This window comes from Pelodiscus sinensis, chromosome 4, assembly GCF_049634645.1.
Source record: "Pelodiscus sinensis isolate JC-2024 chromosome 4, ASM4963464v1, whole genome shotgun sequence".
Lineage (NCBI taxonomy): Eukaryota > Metazoa > Chordata > Testudines > Trionychidae > Pelodiscus > Pelodiscus sinensis.
The window spans coordinates 87,480,857-87,503,003 of NC_134714.1; the positions used below are offsets into that span (position 1 = coordinate 87,480,857).

At 45.5% G+C, this 22,147-nt stretch overlaps 1 protein-coding gene across 11 annotated transcripts in view; it reads left to right on the forward strand.

Moving 5' to 3' along the window:
• SHANK2 (SH3 and multiple ankyrin repeat domains 2) overlaps positions 1 to 22,147 on the forward strand; it is a 690,873-nt gene that overhangs the window by 183,558 nt on the left and 485,168 nt on the right. For all 11 annotated transcript variants that reach the window (XM_075927697.1, XM_075927699.1, XM_075927698.1 and 8 more), the window contains one exon: positions 12,747 to 12,813. In XM_075927697.1, coding sequence (XP_075783812.1) covers positions 12,747 to 12,813 — 67 coding nt within the window. The remainder of the gene's footprint in view (positions 1 to 12,746; positions 12,814 to 22,147) is intronic.

The window sequence follows — 22,147 nt, forward strand, 5'->3', positions numbered from 1 at the left end:
TTTATGTTAGAAATGAGACATTTCTTCATTGTAAAGAAATGCTCTCCTTTGATACTTAAAAAAAAAAAGAAAAGAAACAGCTCTGCATTACAAATCTTACACTCTGCCTTGCTCTCAAGTAGCAGTATTCTTAGAAATTTCATCCCACGGGAACTCACTTATCAATCTGTTTAAAATATAAATTATTCAACCTCCACTGCTTTCCATGAAAATCCTAATCAATGAGTTTTTCTAAAATGTAAAGAAATAGAATTAAATGCAAGTGTAGAGACATTAGGGCTTGGTGCAGTTCCTTCTGAAATTATTGGGGCTATGTCTAGACAAAAGGGCTATTTCGGGATAACGGAAGTATCCCAAATAAAAATTCCATGTCTTTAAATGTGCTCATTTTTTCAAAATAATGGGCGCACTATTCTGGCATCCCTGTAACCCTCAGTTCATGAGGGGTAAGAGATTTGTCGAAATAGCACTTTTTCAAAATAACCTTGAAATAAACTACACAATATGCATAGTGCAAATTGCATAGCTTATTTTGAGGTAAGGGTGCTCTGTAGATGCATCCTGAGAGTTCTTTCATCAACTTTGATATGTTTTACATAAGATCTTAGTTTTAAAATTGACCATAAAGTACCTTCTTCCTTTGATAGCTTGCAATACATTGAGGCATCATAAAAGCTTAATAATGTACTTTGTAGTCCATTAAAACTTCTTTCTTCATTACATGAAATTTGGTCAGAACACACACAATTCTTGGTTCAAGAAAAGGGTTTGTGGAGAAAGACCTCAGTGTTACTGTCGTTAACTGGCTCAGAATTTTAAAAATGTAACCAACATAATTTTGCACCATCAGATTTTTCAAATTTGCCTTTCTTTCCTCTAGTGCAGGGTGGCCAACCCGTTAGAGACAAGGAGCCAAAATAGTGGTGGATAGAATGTGAAGAGCCACGTCCTGTGGAGAGGGAGGTTGTTGAGCAAAAAAAAAAAAAAAACACACACCGGGGAAAATAGGTGCCAGTACTCTGTCCCAGGGCATACCATCATGAAAAAAGCACTGGGAAGGGGTGAGAGGTGCAAGCTCTGGGAGGGAATTTAGGTGCAGGAGGAAGTAGAGAAGAGGATGCTGGCTCAGGGAGGGGGCTCCAGGCTGGAGAGGGTTGGGGTCAGGTGGAGGGTTGGGGTGCTGAGCAAGCCACAGGCTTTAGGCTGTGAGGGTGCAGGAGTTTGGGCTGGGATGTCTGAGGGGCTCAGGGCAGGGAGACTGGGAGTATGATGGGCTCAGGATACAGATTTGCAGTGTGTGGATGGTGCAGGAGTGTTGTGGCAGAAGACTGGGGATGTGGGGGGGCAGGAGTTTGGGGATGTGAGAGGCTAAGGACAGGGGGTTCCAGTGTATGAGAGGCTCAGGTTTGGAGTCTGGGGTGCAGGAGTGTTATGATGCTGTGGCCAGATGGGGGCTTGTTGGCCAGGCTCCATTTTTAAATAAAATATTATGTCAAATACAAAATGTTTCAGAGTTGCCTTTATTTATGAGAGGGACGGGGAACCTGTTCTGAGTCAGAGGTCACTGACCCACAGAAAAGTCAGTCAGGGCCACACAAGTGAGATGCAAAAAAAACCTGCTCCAAACCCCCACCCCCCAAGCCTCACTAATGGGGCCCCAACTGTGCTGGTGGGACAGGGTACTGGGGCAGGGTGCTTGTGGGTGCTGGGGCAGGGTACTCGTGCGGGGGGAGTATGGCCAGGGAGAGGGGACAGAGACAGCTGGGGCCAGTACCTGGGGTTCCTGGGTCTCAGGAAGTACGCTGGCTGCTCTTCCCCTCCCATCCCCCAGGCACCCCACCCCGCTCTTACCCCATCCCCATCCCCCTCTCCTCCCCTTCCCCAGAGCCAGGCACTCTCCCCGCTGTAACCCAATCCCCCTTCTCTTCCCCAGAACCAGGCATACGCCCCCCAACCCAATTTCCTTCCCCAGAGCCAGGCACACACACCCTCAACCAAATTCCCCCCTCCCACTCTAACCTAATTCTCCGGTCCTGGAGGTGGAGCCGCCGCTGGTACAGCCATGTGCATCTCCCTCCAGGTGCTGGGGTGCATGCACTGAGCAGCTGGACTTGAGATATGCTGGCTGGGACACCGTGTGCACCCCACCAACCCAATCCCCCTCCCTCCCTCTCCCCTTCCCCAGATTAGAGCCAGGCACCCCCCCACCCTGCTCTAACCCAATCCTCCTCCCCCCTGCTCTAACCTAATTCTTGGGTCCCGGAGCCACCGCCACTGCCACCGCCACCACTACAGCTGCACATCTCCTTCCAGGCGCTGGGGTGCATGCGCTGAGCGGCCAGCACTCTATGCACACCCCCCCCAACCCAAACCCCCTCCACTCCCCTTCCCCAGAGCTAGACATCTCCCCTCCCCGCTCTAACCCAATCCCCTTCCCCCCCCAACCTTATGCTCGGGTCCCAGAGCCAGAGCTGCTGCTACCACTACGCTCATCTGAGATGCCATGCGCACCCCCCCACACACCCAATCCTGCTCATCTCCCCTCCACTCCCCTTCTTCAGAGCCAAGCATCTCCCACCTGCTCTAACCCAATTCCCCTCCCCCACTAACCTTATGTCCAGGACCCAGAGCTGGAGCTGCCGCTGGCACTGCCGCCGCTGCCACACCCAGGGTGTGCCTAGACTACAGGGTTTTGTTGACAAAAATGGACTTTTGTCGACAAAACTATACCTCCGTCTACGCTACCACTGCGTTATGTTGACATAAAGTCGACAGAACTCGGCAGTTTTGTCGACAGTGGTAAACCTCATTCTACGAGGAATAACGCCTTTGTCGACAGAGTTCTGTCGACAGGAGGCGTTACTGCATCTACACTGTCCTTTGCGTCTACGCTCTCATGTCGACAGAGCAGCTTGCTTTGTCGACAGAACTGGATGTAGTCTAGACACTCTTTGTCGACAGAAGCTTTGTCGACAAAGCCTCTGTCGACAAAAGCCTGTAGTCTAGATGTACCCCCAGAGCCCTCGCTGCTGCCTCTGCCTGCGCTCAGTAGCCAGCTGCTAGCATGTGCAGGCTGGGACGCTGTGTGCGACCTGTCCTGCACATGCAGGATATGATGCAATGTGCTGGGGGTCATGAGCGGAATGGTGTGGGCCATAAACACGCATGCGGCTCACAGCGGCCCAGCAGTGAGAGTGGCTGACCTGAGCGGTTCCGGGTTCTGTCCCAGTTCCGTCAGGAGCTGCAGCTTTTTTTCTTCGCAGCCACATGAAACTCACGAGCGGCAGGTTGGCCACCGCTGCTCTAGCCACTTCTGGCTCATTCACTAAGTTAAATGAGACAAAGTATAATGGTGTTATTGCTTTGCAGTTTCTTGTACTTTATTCACTTTTTCATGCTTTATTTAAATATTGATACATTCTTCTTAATTTTTTGATGTTAGTATTTGAAATAGTGTTGTAGCCACAATGAAGTATATTAAAGCAGGATGAATGATGGATTCAGCAGCAAACACAGAAATAATTCCCTCATCTATTCTTTGTATTTTAGCTATCTGATACAAATATCTCTCTTTTGAGTAATAATACATGTTTGCTGGTTAAACAGCCTATTTGCATGTATACTTTGAGATTTACTGCCACGTATCAAAGATTCTGTCATTTCAGTAACATATTGCATTTCTTTTCTGAATTCCCTATTTGAATTGAGCATTTTAAAAAGCATTTGTGTTGAATACAAATCTTGTTAGTGGCTAATGATATAATGAAACTCCCCACATTCTATAAACATGTCATAGGGGATGAACCCATGTGAATCAGTCCTGCCAATGTAGTGTGGACTGAAATATATGGTGCAATAGAACCTCAGAGTAACAAGTACCTTGGGCATGAAGGTTGTTCATAACTCTGAAATGTTTGTAACGCTGAATAAAATGTTATGATGATTATTTAAAAAGATGTAACTGAACATTGACTGAATACAGCTTTGAAACTTTATTATGTAGAAATAAATGCTACTTTTAATCATCTTAATTTAAATAAAACAAGCACAGGAAACGCTTCTTTATATTGTCAAATGCTTTTTAAACTTTCCCTTTTTTTGTTAGTTTACATTTAAAACAATACTGTGCTATATTAGGCTCGTAGAATCAACAGTGCTTTAATATCAAAGGGTAGTCCAGTGGCACCTTTGGGTGTGTCTATACTGCACCCGGAGCTCAAAATAAAGTACTCAGTTTGAGCTATGCAAATTATGTAGCTTATTTAGAGTTAATTCCAAAATAGCTTATTTTGAAATTTGGTGCTGTCTGCACAGCACATATTTTGAAATAAAACACTATCCTGAAACATCCCTTACTCCTCATGGAATTAGGTTTATATTTTGAAATAACAGGTGTACTCACAAGATGCAGAATAGCTATTATGGGATAACTCTGGTATCCAGAAATAGTGCTGCAGTGTAGACAGCCTTAGAGACAAATATATAGGATCATGGGTAAATATATAGGATTTCTGGGTAAAATCCACTTCATTAGATGAGTTGGAGTGGAAATAATAGAATCTAAGATTTTATATATAATATATATAAACAGCAAAAACAGTTACCTGTCAATTGTAGGACCCATGTTGATGAAGCTAATTAAGTGGGCTGGATATGTCCCATTCTTAGCTTTTGATGTGAAAATGCGAATGTCAGAGGCAGAGGAAATTGCCTTTGTAGTGCGTTAACCAGTTAATATCCTTATTCAAGCCCAGGTTGGCAGTGTCAAATTTGTAAATGAATTCCAGTTCAGTAGTCTCTCTCTGTAATAGAGTAGTATGGCTTTTGGTCCAAATTGGTCCTTTACAAGGAAATAGGCACACGCCACAAAACAAAAACAGAAAACAAACAAACCCTGAGCCCCAGGCTGTTGGGAAAAGGGGGATGGGACTTGAAGTAGCCAACTGAGCCCATGGACTGAAAGTAGGCAGTGGGTTGTCTCAAAAAAATGGAAATCTTGCAAGAGCAATGTCAATTATATGAGATATACTGGAGTCCAGCTCTGTCTGCATGGAGGTCTTGTGTCTCCTGACTGACTGTAAGTTTCCTTCACCCCATCACCTGCTGTACTGACCAGGCTTCCATCTCCTGATAGGGTGTTTTCTCCTGAATATTTTCCTAAAACCGCAGAAAAGGGGTTAAAAAATTGATACAGCTTTAGAGACTATTACATTTTCAGCAGATTCCTTTCTGTTTTCTGGATGACAGTACACAGCACACACATCAGTCCAACATGTAACCCTCCGATCCCCTTCTTTCAGACCAGATTTTTTTCAGAGGAATGGATAGGGAGTCTAAGAAGGTTCTGATGCAGTTAAGAAGGTAATCCTTTCTGTACTCCTTGGACTGCAATCCAGTTGAAATGGGAACTGATTTGATCCATTGTTAATGACTCCTAGATTTTACTATTACTAATACATCAACTTTGATGTATCACAACTGAACATATCAAGGCACAGAGTTTCCCTACTGTTGAAACTGTGAAAAGAAAAAAAAATCACACATTTATTCCCAGTAAACATTTTACATTGTACTAATTTATATTGTGGCCAGTTATTTTAATAGGAAAAATGTATAGGTTGCACATTCCCACTACTTTTTGCTGATGATCAATTTTTAAAATACATCTGTACAACTCTTGTGTGTTTGTAAATATATGTATAGATAATTAACATACATATGTTTGTCTAATCTCAGAGTATGGTTATGCTTTCATTTATGCTTGGTGCTGTTCACTTAATCAAACATTCTCAATATCTTCTGATTTAAAAAAATTCTGAAAAATTATTTATTATTTGTATTACCAAAGTGCCAGGGAGCCCTTGTCATAGACTAGAACTCCATTGTACTAGGCACAATACGGAACAAAAAGATGGTACCTTCCCCAAAGAGTGTAAAATCTAATGAATTGTGTTTACAGTGAATAATGTAATTGAAATATCTATGAATAGGGCCCTCCCAAATTCCCGGCCATGAAAAATGCATCATGGACCATGAAATCTGGTCCTCACCTGTTAAATCTGGCCTTTTGTGTCCTTTTACCCTGTGTTATACAGGTGTTACAGGGAAGATCAGAATTTTTCAAATTGGGGGTTCTGACCCAAAAGGGAATTGTAGGCGGGTCACAGTTATTGGGGGTGGGGTCACAGTACTGCCACTCTTACTTCTGTGCAGCCTTCAGATCTAGATAGCTGGAGAGCAGTGGATCGGATGTTGGCCAGGCATTCAGCTCTGAAGGCAGTGCTGCTATCAACGGCAGTATAGAAGTGAAAGTAGCAGTCTTGAAGCATGCCTCCTACAATAACCCTGTGGCACTCCCCCAATCTGTTTATAAGTTAGGAACCCCTTAGATTACAACACTGTTAAATTTCAGATTTAAGTAGCTGAAATCATGAAATTAACAATTTTTAACATCCTATGACTATGAAATTGACCAGAATGGACTGTGAATTTCTTAGAGCCCCCTGAAATAATTTACAGAGGAAAGTTGAGACTTTTGAAATTATTATGATGTGAACCTGTCAGGCAGGATATAAAACACCTTTTGGGCTTTATGTGGTGCTCTAATAAAAGGAGTATATTGGAAATGAATTTGTTAATGTGAGATATTTAAGCAGTAGTGGCTTGTTTAGGGGACTTCAGTTGTCAAATAATGACCAGATAAGGGAGGTTAAATCTCAGACTGCACAGATTTAACTTTCTTAACCCATGACAAATGGTTAAAATTATAGGTGCCGACTCCTGTAGGTGTTCTGTGGCTCAGGCACCCATGGAAAAACATAGGGCTGTTCAGCACACAAAGACTGTGGTCCTACCCACACTCCGCCTTGAGGCCTCATTCCCCTCAGCCTTTTTCCCCCATATCCTTGCTTGTGCTGAGTCTCTTCGTGCCCTACTCTGCCTCGTCCTCTGAGGCCCCTGCTGCTTACTCCTCTCCACCCTCCCTTCCCATCTCTCACCCTTATGACTGGAGGGGGCAGAAAGGAGTGAGCAGCAGGGAGAGGTGGCCAGGTGAGGGATGTTAGGAAGAGCGGGTGGAGAGGAGTGAACATGATCAGGAGGCAATGAAGGGGGTAGGGAAAAAGGGGTGGTGGATGATGGGGTTTTTGGAAGAGGCAGAGCAGAGGTGGAGAGAGGTGGAGTTTGTCAGCACCTTGGAAGAGGAGATTGAGTGGGATCAGGGCCTTGGGACAGAGCAGGGGTGAAATACCAACTGGTAAAAAAGAAAAGTCAGCACCTGTGATAAAAAGGTGATTATTTCACAATGTTTTTATGCTGGGGCCTTGTGGTGGGGTATCTAGCCCCACGCAGTTTGGCCCCGAGGCCTAGTCCTTCAAACACAGGCCCGGAGGCCTAGTCCTTTAAACACCACGCTTAATCTGGGGTCTGGGAAGGAGGTATGGGGGAGGGGGGGCAGGCCCGCCCTCTCCACCGGACCCCAACCCGGGGCCCTATCAGTGGTGGGTGGTTCCCACCACTGCCTTGGCGGGGAGTTTTCCCCGAAACCTGCCGAGCCCGCAGGGGTTTTTCCTGCTCCCCACCCTGGGTTACTCCTTACCTCCTCCCTCTGACTGGCAGCGGTCCCACCTGGAGATGAGGCTCTGACAGCGGCAGTGGCGTTGGCCAGCTCGGCGTCTGGTGCATCTACGGCTAGTGCAGTGACAGCAGATTGGTGGGCCGTACGGCATGGCCGGTGTTGCAGATGCACTCAGCTCGGGGATGGTAGTGTTGGGGACAGCTGGTCTGGCGGTGCTTGCTCCGGCAGCAGCGGTTGTGGCCGGGGCAGTGGCTCCAGCGCTCATGCGGCAGCTCTTCCCGCTCCGGAGGTCCCCCGCACTGAGCTACTTTGCGGGCTTTTATACCTAGGCTGCCCTGGGAGCATGCCCAGCAGGGCCATGGGGGAGGGTGTACTCCACCCAATAGGCATGCTTGCCCCCCTCCTGTTCAGTGCAAGGGGGGCAGACCCTGTCACAGGCCTCCACAAAGATAATCTGAACTTCTGGTTTCTAATTAAATCTTTAAAGAGATGTATGTGTTTCAGGTTGGGGAGGGAGAGGGAGGAGAGTAATGGAGAGACCGTTTCAGAACTCAGGAATGTCTCAGAAAAGTAGCCATGGCTATATATATTGGGAGTTGAGCAGAGGGGAAAAGGAAGCAACCCTTTCTTACTTTTTTCTGAATCATCTCTGCTGCAAACACCCATATTCATAAGTATTAATGAGACTTTTTCTAAAGTTAAAGTAAGATACAAGTTTGCACATTCACCTTGAGGTCCAAACATATGGCGCAGATATTTGAGTTTGCACTAGTAGCAGAATGATACATACTGTACAAATAATTTGGGCTTATCCAAATTAATTAAAATATAATTATTTTACCATCATATATATATGGAAGTGCTTGTTATACTGAGTTTTTAATTTACAGTGAGAATCCAAACTTTGTTTTCTATAGACAATAGGGCATTTTAAGTGAATTAATAATTAGAGTGTAATTTTTAAAAGTGTACATTTTACAAAATTTGTTCTGAGTCTCACCTTTTTCTGGTACAATACCTAAAAAAATCACTGCCTACATAAGCTCCAATCTTTATACATCTCACACTCTGAAAAAAATGTATTTACTTCATTGCCTGACATTTTATGAGCTAACAGAGCCAGTGAATAAACTTTTCTCCCTCAGCACTAAATTTCCAAAGTGTTTTCCTGTTTCAAAATGACCACCTGTTCTCACTGTAATAGGCCTGAGGCCACAAGTTTCCCTCAGCTAAGCTTTACAACCAAAACATGCGGCAGTTTTTACTACTCTCGAGAAAGATGACCACTACTTCCCATTGTTCCTAACTGGAGAGAAGCCAGATTGTTGTCTGGAAAAAGTGTGGTACTCACTGAAGTAAGGAGGCAATGAGAACCCTGAAAGGTGAAAAAATATTGGGGGGCAAGAGTGGGGAAAAGGGAAAGGGTTATAAGAGTGTCTGTGAGTACTTCTGTACACAGACAATGGAGATACTTGCATTATTTAATCAGGGAGCTCTGGTTAAAGTTCTGTTTGAATTGCAATACAGACATTTGGGCTTGGACTGGAGCCCCGGCTCTACGGACCTTTGAAGTGGGTTGCTAACTGTCTAATCATGCAAACCCAAACACCGTTGATCTGCCCCCTGCCCTGCCCCTTCTTTGCCCCTTCTTGGAGGCCCTACCCCCACTCACTCCATCACCCTTTGGCTTCATTTGCTTTCCCCCACTCTAACTCACATTTCCCAGCATGGGGCAAATGATGTGGGCTCTGGGCTGGGGCCACGGGGTTCAGAGTGTGGGAGGGATCTCTGGGCTGAGCTGGAGGCAAGGGGTTGGGGTTCAGGATGGAGTGTGGAGGGGAGGGACTCTGGGAGGGACTTGGAGTGGGTGAAGAGGCTCAGGGATAGTGGTGAGGAGTTGAGGTGCAGGAGAGGGTAGGTATTCCCGATTGGTGGCACAGTGGGGCTCAGGCAGGCTCCCTGCCCATTTGCTGTTTCTAGAAGTGGAAGTGCCAGGAGCTTCCTTGTGGTCCCTGAGGGTGGGAGGATAGGTGGCTCTCCATGCTGCCCCCTACCCACATTGGAAGTTGTGAATCAACACTTGGGGTGAGGACAACATGTGGAGACCTCCTGACACCACTCCACCCCACACACACTCACCTAGGGGCCAAAAAGACATGCTAGATGCTTTCGGGAGCAGTGCAGGACCAGGGCAGACAAAGAGACAGACAACACATATGTCTTTGCCCTGAAGAGCTTATAATCTGACAAGACAGACACATGGTGGGTGAAGGAGTTATAACACGGTGGAGGATCTCCCCCACTCAGGGGTGGCCTGGGATTGTGGGACAGTTGTGCCCCCTTAACTTTCTCCAGTGTGGGCTCTGTTTCATAATGTCTTGCTAGTTGCCAGCAGCAACTTCAACAGGCACTGTTACCACCTAGCACAACCGCATGTGGAGCCCAACACCTAGCCAGATTGTATAAATGCTCCCAGAGACACTTATGACTTTCTCAGAGTATGACACCAGATAAATCCCCCTCCAGCTCCTAGCGGGGTTGAGGATAGACTTCACTAGGACTGGGAGGGCCCCAGCTCTGGACCTCCAGAAGAGGTGTGGCCTGATGTTAAAGGAGGTGGGCTGGGAGCTAGCCTTCCCCACTAACCCATAAGCACTGCTGGGTGTGCACTACCCCAGGCTCTGGTAGCAATTTAAAGGGCCCAGGGCTCTGGCCATTTCCATTGCCACTGTGAAGTAGCAGCAGCAGTGGACAGGAGCCCCAGGTCCTTTTACATTGCTGGGCCTCAGTACAGCTGCCCTCTTTGCCATCCCTCTCCATTGGTGGCCCTGGCTTCTAGTACTTATTGTGCTTCAAGGATATACTATGCAATTTATTAATTGGTTCACCACTTCATTGATGGAAATTTACCAAACACAAACTTTTGTAAAAGCTGAGCAGATTTGCCCCACACTTCATACTAACTCACTTGCAACGATATTTGGTAAAAGAAGAGTATTGACCACAATGATCAAATTTAAACACTAACTGTTAAATAAAAAGTCATAGTAATTACCAAAAGAAAATTTAAACACACAGTCTAAACTCTCATCCCTATTAGTCTGGGGAACAAGTTGATCCGGAAGATTTTTCTCACCCCAGTGGATCCTGTAGTCCATAATACACAGATTTCAGCCTTGAAATCTGTTCCAGTCCCTGTGTTGGAGTCTGCGGAGTATCCTTGCTACTTACAGCATGGTGGGGCAGGAGATAGGCCAAGCATGGGCCCCTATGTTTAGTTTTATACTCTTAGTCCCATGTGCTTGGGGAGCACAAGTCCAGGCATGTCTTGGGGAATTGCTGAGTCTCCAAACAAAGTTGAGTAATTCCCCTGGTGTGGTCTCAAGCTGGTGAGTCATTACATTGTGGTTCCCTTACTGGACAATGGCCCTTGGTAGCTGTCTGACACCCCTCCTAGGCATTGGTTACTCTCCTTGCTCTTGTCTCTCCAGAGCTAATATCTGCCTGATTCCTCAATTTACAGCATGTTTTCACAACATCCATACAACACAATCTCATAACTTCCTGTGCATCCATGCTCTACAGATAGGGATAGAGAAATTACTTTCAGCAAATCATAACTTTTACCCCGATACTTTACAAGGCATGCTTTATATGTAAGATCACAATGATATAAAAATGAAGACAACAGAACATCACTCATGCAACCAGAGACACTGATGCGATAAGAGCAAATGTCATGTTAGTTCCTTAGGGTACATCTACACAGCAGTGTTATTTCGGAATAACAGATGTTATTCCAAAATAACATAGTCCGTGTCTACACTACAAGCAGTTATTTTGACATAATATCAAAATAATGTTGAAGTGGAGGTCTTCTTACTTTGGCTATGTCTACACTTCACGATTATTTCAGAATGAGCTATTTTGGAAGAAGTACTCCAAAATAGCTTATTTTGAAATATCGCTTCTACACTACAGGGAAGTCTAGAAATCAGCCCGAGGCAGGCTCCATTAATGTGGATGTGTTACCTCGACTTAGAACCCCAGGAAGCACTGGGGAGTAATTACTTTGAATGGCTGGGGGCGGGGGGGAGAGAAGCTATTTTGAAATAGCAGCATTGTAGCATTCACTCTACTGATATTCCAAAATTGCTATTTCAGAAGAAGCGTTATTCCTTGTGGAATGAGGTACACAAACTCCGAAATAAGCCATCCGTTATTTTGAAATTGTTTCTAAATAGTGGGCTATCTGTGTAGACGCTCACATAGTTATTTCAGAATAATGGAGGTTATTTTGAAATAATGCTGCTATGTAGGCTCACCCAAATTTGACTCCTGTAACTTCATTTTACGAGGAGTAAGGGAAGTTGGAGGAAGAGTGCTCTTTCTCAGACTTCCTGCTGTGTAGATAGGACTAAAAGTTGCTCAAGTTGCATAGCTTAATTTGACTTTAACCCTGCTGTGTAGATGTACCCTCAATGTTTCATTTATTTTTATTTGTGGGTGGGCTTAATGCATAGGGGATCAGCCAAAGGGAAGGCAGAGGGAACACTGAATGGAAGATGGTGTGGAAGACAAAGAAGTGAGGAAGAGAACTGATGCTCAGATGGAGATACTGTGGTCTGCATACAGATGGAGATTGTTGGAACAAGCAGCCAGTCAGCACAGGTCAGAGGCAGTCCAGTCAAAAATGAAGACAATTCTTCAAGGGACCAAAGGTCCTTGCTTTGGCTGCTTGTGCTCCAGTGGCTGGCTGGCTCCACTTTGCAGCTTTCTCCCAAGCTTCCATGCGGGGGAAACATCAGCTGGGTCCTAGTACCCCCATAATAATGGCTCTCCCCTTTACAGTTCTGGTTTAAAGGAGGTGGCCTTGGCTGGGCTCTATTTTCTTCCCTGCTCCCATTGAAGCATTCCCTGCATTGTCTATGTCTGTGATAGAGATTCCCATTTCTTTGTACTATGTTTCAGAAAATTAACACAAATATAACAGTATTCTGTTTGGGGGAGAGAGGGTCAAAGATACAAAATAAATGCACTTTGTCTCATTTTGTTATTGAACATTAAATGTATGTTGTGGGTACCAATATCTGACTCTGTAAAAAACATATAGTTGCATGGTATATGTCTCTGAGCACATATTAATTTGAGCTATTTTACTATCTTTTAGGTAGCCATAATAGCAGGAAATTTTGAGCTGGCTGAATATATAAAAAATCACAAGGAAACAGATATTGGTAAGTAAACTATTTACAAAATAGGAACAATGAAAAGCTTTATTAAACATTGATTAGAAATCTTTAAATCTTAATTAAAATCCTGTAAAGAACAGTTATATATCTGGTTTGGTGTGAAGTGCCATCAGAAGGCTGAATGTGCAGTTGATACAGAGACTATTCTACGTTTTTCTTCCATTTTCTAAAACATGAAGAAATAGAAGAAAGTCTACATTATTTTCAAAATTAGATATAATTATTAGAACTGGATCATAGATGTGTTGTGAGTAGTTGTAGTCCGTTTTGAATAGTTTACACACATGTAGACACATGTGCGCACACATGAATGTGCCCACACATGCATGTGCCAGAGAAGACCAAATTCTCTTCTTCATCCAGACTGCTGTGCAGGATGTCACTAGTGCAAAGCACTGCTAAAGCTGGTGTAGTTAGTCACAGGAGGATTCCCCAGTGGGTTGGACCTGCATGGGACTTCCTGCTCTATGGCTTGCCCCCTTACTGCCACAGGTAAGGGCTGGCTGAGAGGAAAGGAGTATGGCAGTCCCTTGTGAGAGTCCCTTGTGGTGCACATACCTTAGAACACCCTTGAAGCTACTTGAAAAGATTGCTTACATATGAAGTTGCATGAATTTAGTGTAAAATGGGATTTTAAGCTTACTTAGATAAACTGATTTAAAGGACTGTTTGGAGACTCTTATTTCAGTTTAGTTTGTCAGTTAGAAATAGATTCAAGCCAACCCCTCCCCCCAAAAAAGCCACTTGTACTGAAATAACAAACTAGCTCTTCTGAGTGGCTCTTGGTGTTCATTGCTTGCAGTTGAGCAATAGATGAGATATTGCGAGTTTTAGACTCGTGATATTCTTTGTTTATTTTTTCCCAAGATGAGTGATTATTGGACAAAACTGGAGATTTCCATAAAACTTAAGTCTTGTAGGTAGCTCTGTGCTTATCATGGTGGTACACTAACAACAGATCCCTTCTGATTTTTTCCCCTTCTCTGCCTTTACAACCAGTGTTGCTTTGAAAATGCCAAGCTGATGAGGTTCAAGCAATTGCTGAAAATGAATCAATTGCCTGTCCCTACTGAGCATGTCTCTGTATTTATTTTGCGTGCTTACAAATGATTTTTGATGATTCTATGACTTTGTAAAGATGTTAACATGAAAGCAGTCAATAGGGCTAATTCAAATATTCCAATTTATTCCTGCAGTGTTGCTTTTCAATATTTTGGTTTTGTCCAATTCTTCTGTACACAAAAGAAGTACATTTTTCTGCACATAGTTTATTCTGTTTTTTAAACGTACATAGCAGAAGAAAGAAATCAAGAAAAAAAGAAGAGTATAAATTATTAATTACTGGGCAAAGGCCCCATTACTGAAAAGAGATCCACCTACGCACAGCCCATTACTCCACTGCTGCAATGTCCTCACTATGTGATTAATGCTCAGCTCCACATTATTTTCTCATCAAGGATGGCCAGTGTTGTTTTCCAGTTGTCTTAGTATATAAGGGAAAATGGATTGTAGTTGAAAAGTAGCTGGATGAGACTCAGTCCAGGGAAAGAAGCATTGTCTTGTGCAGTGGTAGGCAACCTGTGGTCCATGGGCCGCATGTACCCCATTGGAGTTCTGTGTGTGGCCCACAAGACATTTTGTTTATTGTTGCCTGGACACAGAGTTGCCAGATTCTGCTGGTTTTTGTCCACGTAGTTTTTTTCCTACCGGTATTACTAAAGCGACATGCACTTTTAAAGCAAAGGTTGGTGAAGTGAAGCATGTGCTGATGGCACGCAGCATTAATTGGAAGAACCACGAGCTCCCTCTGCAGCCAGTCAAACCACTGCTACGGTTCAGCTGGCACATCCGGCAAATTCCAGGTACGCAAGCATAGTTAGCAAAATTGCCCTGACCCAGGAGACCATCTTGCAGCCTCACTAGCCTAGGTTGCCCATCACTGGTCTTGTGGCTTAAACACTTGAGAAAGATTCAGGAGATCTGAGCTTAATTCCTGACTGTGGCAAAGACTTTCTTTGGGAAAGTCATTCTTACCCTCCCTCTATGACTTTGTTCCTCTTCTGTAAAATAGAAATATTTATATTTTGTTTCATCCCATGGGTTTTATGAAGCATTCATTGATGCTTGTTAGACATTTTGGTACTACAGTGTTAGCTGTAGATGGATAGTTAAGTTTATGGTGGTTTTGATAAAGAGTAAGCATTACTTACTTTAATTTCATCACATTAATTTTGATTTAACAGAGATACTTTTCCTTTAACATTTTAACATTATATTTAAATAATGAAATCACAAAAATGTGTATTTCTGGAATTTTACCACAATATGAACAAAGCAGGATACTGAGTAGAAAAAAAAGAAAAAGAAAACAGGAATGAGACTGGAGCTTGTGTGATGCTGAACATGTAGAACAATGCTAGTGTTTTGACTTCACCCACTTGGCCATTGTTTATAGCAGGTTCATTATTACTCTTTATTTTCATCTACCTTTTGGATGAAGTAAGACATATTTTCATATGACGAATGCTCCATTTTAAAAGATAGGAGGCTTCATGATGGAAAAATGATAATCAGGCAATTGAGGAGTGATATTAAAAGAATAAGTTTCAAGCCAATGACCTGATGAAGAAAGAGGTCTCTTAAGGAAGCTTATTATCTTACATCTCTAGAGAAATGTCCTCTTTTTTAGACTTTGTCCTCTTGAAGTTGAGCAAAGTTATTAAAACACATTTTATATCTATTTAACAATAATTCTTCATTAAGGTGGATGCTTATCCTCCAAACTTGGGAAACATGTAAAAATCTAAGTAAACTAGTAGTGAGTGTCAATTAGGCATCAATGACCATTAACCAGAATAAGCAGAATTTGCTAGAAGCTAGGATCAGGTGAAAGGGGACAGATCACTTGATGATTACATTATTTGTTCATTTCCTCTGAAACAAAAACATATGTGCATGACAAAACCAGAGAAACAACAAATCATATCTGTTTATAAGAAATATACCTCAGTATTTATGGCAACAAGATTTAAACTTCATGTATGTGAGAACTTTTTTCTGCAGGTGGCAAGTGAGAGGTGGAAATTCAACACTAGCTTTATAAATATATGATCGGATTTTCCAACTACAAAATAGGTTCTGGAGCAAAATCCCTTCCTTCCTTCCTTCCTTCCTTCCTTCCTTCCTTCCTTCCTTCCTTCCTTCCTTCCTTCCTTCCTTCCTTCCTTCCTTCCTTCCTTCCTTCCTTCCTTCCGAGGGTCAACAATCTTTTTACTCTTGGTAGTCTTAATAGATTCTATGTGGCAATTGATACATCCTTAAATCAAAACATGATAGGCATCTAGCTCATGCAAATGGCAATCAAAGTCCACCCTTTTCATTCTCGGGTGAGCTGTCTTAGGGATGGTCTGTTTTGGCTGTTTCTTCATGATAGAAGATGGTGGTTTGGACCTAATTTCAATTACTTCAAGAACAAGGTTTTTTATTCTGACAGAAACAAGTTTTTGGTTTTCTACAATTGAGGCATTTCAAACGTTCAAAATTATTAATTATTTGTGACCTATAAGCATTGGAGAAGGACCCCAGTCAAGGAATCCATTTTTGGCTTTTATATATTAACTATTTAATGGTTCTTTTAGACCCCATTTGCTGCCCTAGACTATTGAAATAGGAGTTGGAAAACACACGTGCATGCCACACTGTTGTTGTTATGTGCTGGTCTTATACTATATCAGTACTAGTCACAGGGCTGTGTCAGGCAATGGTGCCAACCCTGCAGTCATGGAGATATAGCACCTGAAGTATGTTGCCATTCATATTCCTGTATAGCATATGGTTTAGCAGGAGTGGGCAATATAAAAACAGCAGCCTGTCAGGGTTAGTCCCTGGTGGACTGCCGCTGCTATGTTTACCTACCCTTTTGCAGGTATCAGGTGATCGCAACTCTCATTGCCCGCAAATCACCATTTGCAGCCCATGCGAGTGGCAGGAAACAGCTCAGACCAGGATGTCACTTCCCACCACTTGCATGGGCTGCAAATGATGATTCGTGGTTGTGGCGTCGTATGCACTCCCTGTCACAAGTGTGAGTATATTCCAGAGTGCGGACACCACCTGCTTGGTCACAAGGTAGCTGGCCGTCTGATCTTCCCTTGTCTCAGGGTAACCCAGAGTCCATAAGCAGCCCTGCTCACAGGGCTGTATAGCCCACTGGTCCAAAGTCAACAAATAGCCTCTGTTAGTGACCCCTCATGTGGGGCAGTATGCCCTACAGACTAGAGATGCTAGGTGGCACAGGTCTCAGGGCAGTGTGGCCTAAGTGTCAGAGTAGACAGCCCTTGGATCAGGACAGTGTGGCCTAATAGCCAGAGTTGGGGCAAATGCCTGGTAGGGGTACCTGGGCCCACCCTACTCCACAGGGTCCCAACCCAGGGCCCTGTGAGCAGCAGAACGGTCTGCCACTCCCTTGGCTGGGAATCTGGCTAAAACACACTGAGTGTATCTGGGTGGGAGAGGCTGCCCCTGCACCCTCCCTGGGTTACTTCCTACTGCTTCTGTTGGGTCAGCATCCCATGCAGTAGCTGGGTCTTCTGATTCCCTGGCAGCAGCATCTCCCTGGAACTCCGCAGGAGCTCTGGTTCCCACTGTCTGAGTCACTGGCTGCTGCAGCTCAAGAGCACCAGCTGGAGGTCCTTATCCTTTGCTGGTCCACCCAGACTGAGCTGCTCTTCTGCCTTTTATGCTGCCCCAGCATTTGGAGCATGCCCAGTCTGGGTGAAGGGGCAGGACTTCCTCCGCCCACTGGGTTTTAACCCCATCTGCTTCAGTGCAGGCTATGTACTCCCCGTCACAGCGCTAACAAGAGCTTCAGTTCTTTGATACCTGCAAAAGTGCAGGTAAACATAGTGGTGGTAGACCAGATCCAGCTCACAGGCCGCACTTTGCTCACTCCTGTTGTAAAGAATGAGCTGGTTTGTTGAGTAGCGATGATTGTAACTTGAGTCCAATCATCTGCTGGTCTCTGGGCTGGTGCTGAGCTGTGAATCTCTGGTGGCCAGCCCACAGCACACTGCCAGGCCATGCCCTTGCTGGCTGCTCCGGGACCAGGGCTGGTGTATATCTCGGGGTGTATGAGGTGTTCAGGGAGGGGTAGCACCTCTGATGTACGGGCATGTCGTGTCCTTTTAGGGCGCTCGTCCACCTTTGGTCCCCACTTGTCACTCAACTCTCACCTGTGGCTCCTAGTAGCTGTAGCATGTGCAGCGGCCACACCCCGGGCAACAGCTTCGACAGGCTGGCTAAACCAGGTTGAGAGTAGCTGTCGGGTCATCGACCTTCGGTGAGATAGGGACTTGTCTATCCCGAGCATGTGAAGACAGACTCTGGTGGATCGAGCGGATGAGACCTACTAGAATAGGACCAATGGTCATGAAGGTGGTTTCTGCAAGCGATGTGGTACGCTAAGAGCACGGCAAGACATGAAAGATGCCCTGGTCAACCACTGCGCCCAGCCCATCTCCAACCGTCTCGACATTAGTCCTGCCATTGGAGTAAGATGGAATCTGGGAAGAGAGAGTGAGGCTGACTATGCGCACCTCTCCCTCACTTTAATCCAATTCACGCGCAAGTCTTGACATCTCGACATCTCCTAAGTCTTGTGGCGACGGGCGAGCGACGAAGCAGCAGGTGTGGATACACTGGGAGCTGTAGCCGCGGACCTGCACACAGGCGGCTCAGGTCTAATGGTCGTCTTCTTGCTGGTGAAAGCAACAGCTGGATTCGGCGTCTACCTGAGTGACTGAGCAGCCCTCTTTAGGATTGCACTGCTCACCTCCGTAGTAAGAGGAAGGGGCTAGAAAAGGGGCCCTAAACATTGTTTGCTTCATAGAACCCTGGCCAGCTTACCGCGGCTGGAGGGGATCCCATCTCATGCGGTCGAACAATAAAATTTCAAACAAAATGCAAGGTGACACCACTCACTATTGGCACATGGAACGTACGCACGCTTCAAGACAACCCTTCAGCAGACCGACCAGAAAGAAGAACAGCCCTGGTCGCCAGAGAGCTCACAAGATTTAACATCGATATTGCGGCACTGTGTGAAACTCGTCTAGCAAATGAAGGTCAGCTCATGGAAACAGGAGGTGGTTACACATTCTTCTGGCGTGGACGCAGCAGTGACGAACGTCGTGAATCTGGAGTTGGCTTTGCGGTTAAGAATCATCTTGTCCGCAAACTTGCCAGTCTTCCCAAGGGCGTGAATGACCGACTCATGACACTGCATCTTCCACTACCGAGAGGAAAGCAAGCCACACTGATCAGCGCTTACGCGCCCACAATGACGAATCCGGATGAAGTAAAGGACAAGTTTTATGAAGATCTCGATGCCCTACTCTCATCCGTGAAGCGCACTGACAGGCTGATTCTACTTGGCGATTTCAACGCAAAAGTAGGATCTGATCACACTGCCTGGGATGGCGTCATTGGGAAAAATGGAATCGGTAAATGTAACAGCAATGGCCTACTATTACTGAAGACATGTGCGGCTCATGATTTGATCATCACCAATACCATCTTCCGCCTGCCCACTCGCAAAAAGACGTCCTGGATGCACCCACGCTCTAAGCACTGGCATCTCATTGATTATGTCATTGTGCGGAGGAAAGACAGACAGGATGTAAGGGTGACCAAGGCCATGCCGAGTGCTGACTGTTGGACTGACCACAGACTTATCATCTCCAAATTAAGCTTTTACATCAAGCCAAAGAGACGTCCGCAGGGAAACAAAGCTGTGATGAAAAAGATCAATGTCAGTAGACTGAGGAACCCCAACACAGCAACTTTACTAGCAGAAGATCTTGGCAACCAACTTTTAGAGCTGCAATTAGAGGAAAATGCTGAGAAGGACTGGGAACGCTTCCGGGATATTGTGCACTCTTCTGCACTAAAGGTTCTTGGACCCTCACACAGGAAACAGCAGGACTGGTTTGATGAAAACGATGAAGAGATCAAGGTCATACTTGCTGAAAAGCATCGCCTTCACCGTGCTCACCAGAATGACCCATCGTCAACAGCTAAGAAAAATGCCTTCAACAACATTCGCAGGATCGTACAGAGCAAGCTTCGTAAGATGCAGGACTCCTGGTTGAGTGCCAAAGCAGATGAAATCCAGAAGTTTTCTGATAGAAACGATGCCAAACGGTTCTACGAAGCCCTTAGATCCTTGTATGGACCTCAGCCCTCAGGGAGTTCCCCTCTACTGGACTCAGATGGTGCAACTCTCATTACTGAGAAGGCTCTGATTTTACAGCGTTGGGCTGAGCACTTCCAATCCGTACTGAACCGCCCATCTTCCATCAATAACGAGGTGATTGATAGAATGCCCCAGGCGGATATCAACCACAGCCTGGATGTCTCACCATCAGAGACTGAAACCTTACAGGCCATCAGCCAGCTGTCCAGTGGCAAGGCCCCAGGATCTGATGCGATTCCAGCGGAAGTCTATAAGGGTGGTGGTGCAGTGCTTGTCAACAAACTCACTCAGCTGTTCCAGTCCTTCTGGAATCAAGGATCTATTGCTCAGGAACTGAAAGACGCGTCTATCGTACACCTCTACAAGAGGAAAGGAAATCGACAAGTTTGCGATAATCATAGAGGAATATCACTGCTTTCCATCGCAGGTAAGATCCTTGCACGAGTGTTGCTGAATCGTCTGATTAACCACCTGGAACAGGGTTTATTACCCGAGACACAGTGCGGCTTCCGCAAAGAGCGTGGCACGGTGGATATGATCTTCGCAGCCCGACAGCTTCAAGAGAAGTGTCAAGAGCAGAATTGTGAACTGTACACCACCTTCGTGGATCTCACCAAGGCTTTTGACACTGTCAGTCGCGAAGGTCTGTGGCGCATCATGTCGAAGTTTGGGTGCCCTGACAGATTCATCTTGATGGTACGTCAGTTCCACGACGGCATGACGGCTCGTGTTTTGGATGATGGAGAAGCTTCAGAGGCCTTTCCCGTCACAAACGGCGTCAAGCAAGGGTGTGTGCTGGCACCGACCCTGTTCAGCATAATGTTTTCAGCCATGCTGTCAGACGCCTTTCAGAACAGTTCCTTGGGAATCAGACTGAGATACAGGACCGATGGGAAACTGTTTAACCTGCGAAGACTCCAGGCTGTAACCAAGATAAAGGAGACTGTGCTACGAGATCTCCTTTTTGCTGATGACTGCGCCCTGAATGCTGGATCAGAGCAGGAAATGCAAGCCAGCATGGACAAATTTGCAGCAGCATGTGACAACTTCGGCCTTCTCATCAACACAAAGAAAACCGAAGTGATGCACCAGCCAGCTCCAAAAGCTCAGCATCAAGTGCCCACTATCACAGTGAAGGGACAAAAGCTGCAAGCAGTGGACCAATTTACATATCTTGGCAGCACCCTCTCCCGCTCAGTGACAATTGACATTGAGGTCAACTGCAGAGTCGCCAAGGCAAGCTCTGCATTCGGCAGACTGTTGACCAAAGTGTGGGACCGCCGTGGAATAAGCCTTGCTACAAAGCTTAAAGTCTATCGAGCAGTAGTGTTAACTACCCTGATGTACGCCAGTGAGACTTGGACTGTATACAGGAGGCACGCTAGGCAACTGAACCACTTCCACACGATTTGCCTCCGCAGACTTCTGAGGATCCGGTGGCAGGATAAGGTGCCAGACACAGAAGTCCTTTCTAGAGCAGGTCTGCCGTCAGTTTACACCCTGCTGATGAAAGCTCAGACACGCTGGGCAGGCCATGTTGCAAGGATGCCAGATCATCGCATCCCTAAACAGCTCTTCTATGGTGAGCTGTTTCAAGGGAAGCGATCGCACGGGGGACAAAAGAAGCGATACAAAGATACGCTTAAAGCCTCTCTCAAGTCCCTGGATATTGACACGACCTCCTGGGAGACCCTGGCACAAGACCGATCAACATGGCACACGCTGATCTACCAAGGCTGTCAAACATCTGAAGCCGGAAGGACAACCATAGCACAAGAGAAGCGAGCACTCCGTAAAGCCAGAGTTGCAAAAGCTGCAACAGTGGTGCCCACACATGTCTGCCCGACAAGTGGTAGAACATTCCGTGCCCGTATCGGCCTTATCAGCCATTTGCGGACACACCATGAACAGTCCATAACCCGTTAGATGTCAAGGTCCTCTTCGAATACGATGGACGAACAACAACAACAATATCTCGGGTGCATGGAGGGCAGCAGCCGCAGCTGAAGCTGGCTGTTCACGGTGGCTCCAGGGTACATAATTTGGTGGACCAGCATCATCATCTTT